At 64.0% G+C, this 4,659-nt stretch overlaps 2 protein-coding genes across 2 annotated transcripts; one reads left to right on the top strand and one right to left on the bottom strand.

Annotated features, from left to right (window-relative positions):
- The first annotated feature begins 345 nt into the window (after nt 1-345).
- Nucleotides 346-2,844, top strand: WFIKKN1 (WAP, follistatin/kazal, immunoglobulin, kunitz and netrin domain containing 1). Its single transcript, XM_008579173.1, has 2 exons — nt 346-599; nt 1,306-2,844. Exons 1-2 carry the CDS (start codon nt 429-431, stop codon nt 2,776-2,778), a joined length of 1,644 nt encoding a protein of 547 aa, XP_008577395.1. The 5' UTR covers nt 346-428; the 3' UTR covers nt 2,779-2,844.
- Nucleotides 2,845-3,277: 433 nt separating this feature from the next.
- Nucleotides 3,278-4,657, bottom strand: LOC103595726 (chromosome unknown open reading frame, human C16orf13; the record flags this gene model as incomplete). Its single annotated transcript, XM_008579189.1, has 6 exons — nt 3,278-3,426; nt 3,510-3,588; nt 3,682-3,749; nt 4,065-4,124; nt 4,374-4,536; nt 4,644-4,657. Coding segments are annotated over 6 exons (432 nt in total), but the record flags the coding sequence as incomplete, so codon positions are not given.
- Between the last annotated feature and the right edge of the window lie 2 nt (nt 4,658-4,659).

The following is a 4,659-nucleotide window of genomic DNA, read 5'->3' as shown; positions in this document are numbered from 1 at the left end:
CTTGCCCTTCCCCGCCTCTCGGTGACCCTTGTGGCAGTGGTTCTGTGCTCCTGGGCCTCTGGCCCCTCCCCAGCCCTCCTCCCCTCTCCCACTCCCTGCTCTGCACTGACCTGGGCCTGGGAACCACCCACATGAGTTGGGGCAGTGGGGGACAGGCTGAGGAGGGGCTGGAACCACATGGACAGAAGCTGAGAGCTCGACAGGACAACAGAAGCATCTGCTGTGGACTCAGGGCCGAAAGGGAGCCCAGAGAATTGTGAGCGGAGTGAGCCGAGAGAAGGGGCCTGGGGACGCTGGGGCCCCCAGGGCAGGAGCAGCCGATTCCAGGCCTCACCCCCTAGCGTGGATGCCTGCTGGGAGCCCAGCTCAGTGGGGCCTGAGGAGGGGCTGGTGGCCACTGACCCCCGGCCCCCAACCGAGCAGTCTCCATGCCTGCCCCACAGCGGCTCCTGCCTCTGCTGCTCATGCTGGGGCTGATCACGGGGGCCAGCCTGCCGCCAGGACCTGGAGGCCACCTGGGCATATGCCCCAACCAGCTCAGCCCCAGCCTGTGGGTGGATGCCCAGAGCACCTGTGAGCGTGAGTGCATCAGGGACCAGGTGAGTGGAGGTAGGGGGCTTGAACTCAGCCACCCTGGGGAAACCTGGACCTCACCCCCAGTCCTAGCCCCAGGAGCACGGTCTCTGGGTTCCAGACTCTTCTGCTAGAGTTTTGGGCTGTGTCTCTCGTCCTCACCGGACCTGCCCCTCCCCACTCTGAGTGCCAGCTATTCTCTGGGGACGGAGTGAACACATGCCTCTGGCCCAGGCCACAGACCCGCCCCATAGACGGCACCACCTGCCCTGCCCTCAGCTGAATCTTTTCCTCATGTCCGGACCAGTGGGGAGGATGACCTCAGGGGGCTCCTGATGGCACAGCAGGGGTGGGCTGCAGTCAAATGGGTGGCCCTTGCAGCCAGGCACTGTGTCACCTGCAAGAGCTCCATGAGCACATCACGTGTCCTCCCTGGGCCTCTGTTTCCTCCTCTGTATTACGGGAATAAGAATGAAACTTGCTTGGGATGTCAGAGGCTAAATAGGATTAGCATGTGGCATTGCAGCTCATGGTACTGGAGAGAAAGCAATCCTCAGCTTTCCAAGAGGGGAAACTGAGGCTGTGGGAGAGGCCATCATTAGCTGTAGCCACGGAGCAGGGATTCACTCCTGCCCCATCTGGGCATCCCAGCAGGGGAAGGGTGGAGCCCCCGGGGGAAGGCTGGATGGGTGCTGGGGCCCTGCTGAGTTGTCCCCCTTCCCACATCCCCAGGACTGCACAACTGCTGAGAAGTGCTGCACCAATGTGTGTGGGCTGCGGAGCTGCGTGGCGGCCCGCTTCCCAGATGGCGGGCCCGCTTCACCCATGCCAACAGCCTCCTGTGAGGGCTTCGCATGCCCACAGCAAGGTTCCAACTGCGACATCTGGGACGGGCAGCCCGTGTGCCGCTGCCGCGACCGCTGCGAGAAGGAACCCAGTTTCACCTGCGCCTCTGATGGCCTCACCTACTACAACCGCTGCTACATGGACGCTGAAGCCTGCCTGCACGGCCTCCACCTGCATGTAGTGCCCTGCAAGCACATCCTCAGCTGGCCTCCCAGCAGCCCCGGGCCGCCTGAGACCACAGCCCGCCCCACACCTGGGGCCGCCCCCATGCCGCCCGCGCTGTACAACAGCCCCTCCCCGCAGGCTGTACAGGTTGGGGGCACCGCCAGCCTCCACTGCGACGTCAGCGGCCACCCGCCACCCACTGTGACCTGGGAGAAGCAGAGCCACCAGCGGGAGAACCTGATCATGCGCCCTGACCAGATGTACGGCAACGTGGTGGTCACCAGCATCGGGCAGCTGGTGCTGTACAATGCGCGGCCTGAGGACGCTGGCCTGTACACCTGCACTGCGCGCAACGCTGCTGGCCTGCTGCGGGTGGACTTCCCGCTCTCTGTGATCCAGCGGGAGCCATCCAGGGACAGGGCCCCCAGCCACCCTGCTGAGTGCCTGCCAGACAGGCAGGCCTGTGCCAGCCCCTCCTCTCCCCACCACATCCTCTGGCACTTTGACCCACAGCGGGGCGGCTGCATGACCTTCCCGGTTCTCAGCTGTGAAGGGGCTGCCTGGGGCTTCGAGACATACGAGGCGTGCCAGCAGGCGTGTGCCCGTAGCCCCAGGGACACCTGTGTGCTGCCGGCTGTGCAGGGCCCCTGCCAGGGCTGGGAGCCACGCTGGGCCTACAGCCCGCTGCTGCAGCAGTGCCACCCCTTCCTGTACAGTGGCTGCGAGGGCAACGGCAACAACTTCGAGAGCCGTGAGAGCTGCGAGGATGCCTGCCCGGTGCCGAGGATGCCGCCCTGCCGGGCCTGTCGCCACAGGAGCAAGCTGGCACTGAGCCTGTGCCGCAGCGACTTCGCCATCGTGGGACGGCTCACTGAGGTGCTGGAGGAGCCTGAAGCTGGTGCTGGCATCGCCCGCGTGGCCCTGGACAATGTGCTCAAGGACGACAAGATGGGCCTCAAGTTCCTGGGCACCAAGTACCTGGAAGTGACGCTGAGTGGCATGGACTGGACCTGCCCCTGCCCCAATGTGACGGCTGGCAATGAGCCGCTAGTAATCATGGGCGAGGTGCGTGATGGTGTGGCCATGCTGGACCCTGGCAGCTACATCCGTGCTGCCAATGAGAAGCGTGTTAAGAAGATCTCAGAGCTGCTCGAGAAGAAGGCCTGCGAGCTGCTCAACCGCTTCCAGGACTAGCCTTGCTGCCCGTGCTGTTCCCACTCTCCTTCCCTGCTAAATAAAAGCCTTTCCCTCGCCCCCGGACCTCATGGGCTGCTGGTGTTAGTTGGGAACCCCCTCCCCAGCCTGTTCTCCAGCTGGGGTCCTGCCACCACTTGCAGCTTTGGCTCCTTGCAAGGTCACCAGGGACCACCAACTCACTCCTGGGGACCTCCTGTGTCCCTGCAACACAGGCAGGGACCAGCTCTGTCCTGCCCCTGCCACTGTCCCTGGGTTCCACCTCTGTCCTCTGCTGCCCAAGCTCCAGCAGCAAGGTCCAGGACACCTCCAAGCCCTGACCCCACAGAACAGACCCCTCCTGCCCACCCATGCCCACGAGATGGTCCCAGAAGGAGGTGTGGTGGACACCCGCAGTGGGGCAGCAAGAAACACTTTATTTTGAGACAAGCTGAGCCCAGGCTCTTGATGGCCCTGTGGCTGCCAGTCAAGAGCCCAGAGTGGAGTGGTGCTGGTCATCCCCAAGACAGTAGCTGGGCCCAGGGAGGAGGAGCTGGTGATCGGGTTTGTGCCCGACAGAGCCTTTGGCAGGGATGCAGGCATGTGGGGTGAAGGAGGAGGTTACTCTTTCCGGAAAATCAAGCACTTGTTGTTGGCTGGCATGTCCACCTGGAGAAGTGCTTTGCTGGAGGAGCAGCCCTAGGTCCCCAAGGAGACTGCCTGCACCCCCAGCTGCCCCACACCCCACCTACCATCCTCTCTAAGTGCAGGCCACTGGCCTGGCCCAATTTCTCCAGTAGGGCTGTGTCCCGCAGCCCCCACTCCGGGTTCCTGCAGAGGGGAGGGAGGTGGAGTCATGGCCTGGGGGTTAGGTGCCCAGCTCACCTGCCCCCTGAGTCAGGCCCCATCTCACCCAGCTCTGACCTGCATCTGAGGGTCAGGTCAAAGTCCACGTTGCTCTGGGGAGAGATCTTCCCATTGATGGCAAAGGGCTGCGGGGACAGGGAGACATGGCCATTCTCCAGTGGGCCATGGGGCAGACTTGCAGGCTAAGATCTGGAAATTGAAAAGGATACCCCCTCCCTGCCCCCAAGAGGAGGGCCACCAGGGGGTACAGAGAGACTAGCAGGTGACAGAGAGGTTCCAAAAGGGGTGCCTGGGCGTGTTTAAATGCTTGTGACAATAAGTCAGCAGAGGGGCGACTGAACATACTGCAACAGGAGGGGTGGTGAGAAAGGGAGGGAACTCAGCGGGGAGCAACGTCAATGGAGCAGCAGAGAAAGCCCTTCTCGGGCAGGACCACTCACCCCGTAGGTGATGAGCAAAGCCTTGGGTTTGAGCAGGTGTCCTGCTGCTCTGAAGAGCCCCTAGGGAGGGGAAAGCAGGAGGACTGTGAGGCGCCTTCCCCAGGCCTCCGGAAGAGCTCTATGGATTAGAGCGCGGTGTTGTAACACCAAGCTCAAGGGTTCGGATCCTCGTACCCGCCAGCCGCCAAAAAGAAAACAGGAAGTACGGGTTGGAAGCTGGGGACCCGCCTGGCCGTGACAAGGGCGAACCCACCCCCGCCCCCCGGTGCAGGGAGAGGGTGGCCTGGCTGGGCTGCGCCGCGCACGGACCTCGGTGCAGCTCAGGGGGCTGATGTGGCTCATGTTGATGCATAACAGCAGGTCCAGCGACTGCGGCGGGATCCCGCCCCACTGCTCCCAGTCCCAGGTCACGTCCAGGTACAGCGGGGCCTTCACGTTGGACAGTCCCTGGGCTCGCGCGGTGGCCGCGATGCTGCGGAAGGCGCGCGGGTGGGGCCCGGGTCCGCCAACTCCGCGATCCGCGCGCCGCCGCAGTTCCGGCCCGCGCCCGCCCGCCGCCGCGGCCGCCGCCCGGCGCACCTGTCCAAGCAGCGCA

Source organism: Galeopterus variegatus, unplaced genomic scaffold (genome assembly GCF_000696425.1).
Source record: "Galeopterus variegatus unplaced genomic scaffold, G_variegatus-3.0.2 Scaffold1825, whole genome shotgun sequence".
Taxonomy (NCBI): Eukaryota; Metazoa; Chordata; class Mammalia; order Dermoptera; family Cynocephalidae; genus Galeopterus; species Galeopterus variegatus.
This window is presented reverse-complemented; position numbering and strand designations above follow the sequence as displayed.

What these genes read in the sequence shown, in the direction of transcription:
- WFIKKN1 (XM_008579173.1), top strand. Translation starts at nt 429, where the DNA reads ATGCCTGCCCCACAGCGGCTCCTGCCTCTGCTGCTCATGCTGGGGCTG. An exon ending in GTGAGTGCATCAGGGACCAG is followed by an intron (nt 600 to 1,305) that starts GTGAGTGGAGGT and finishes CCACATCCCCAG; the next exon opens with GACTGCACAACTGCTGAGAA.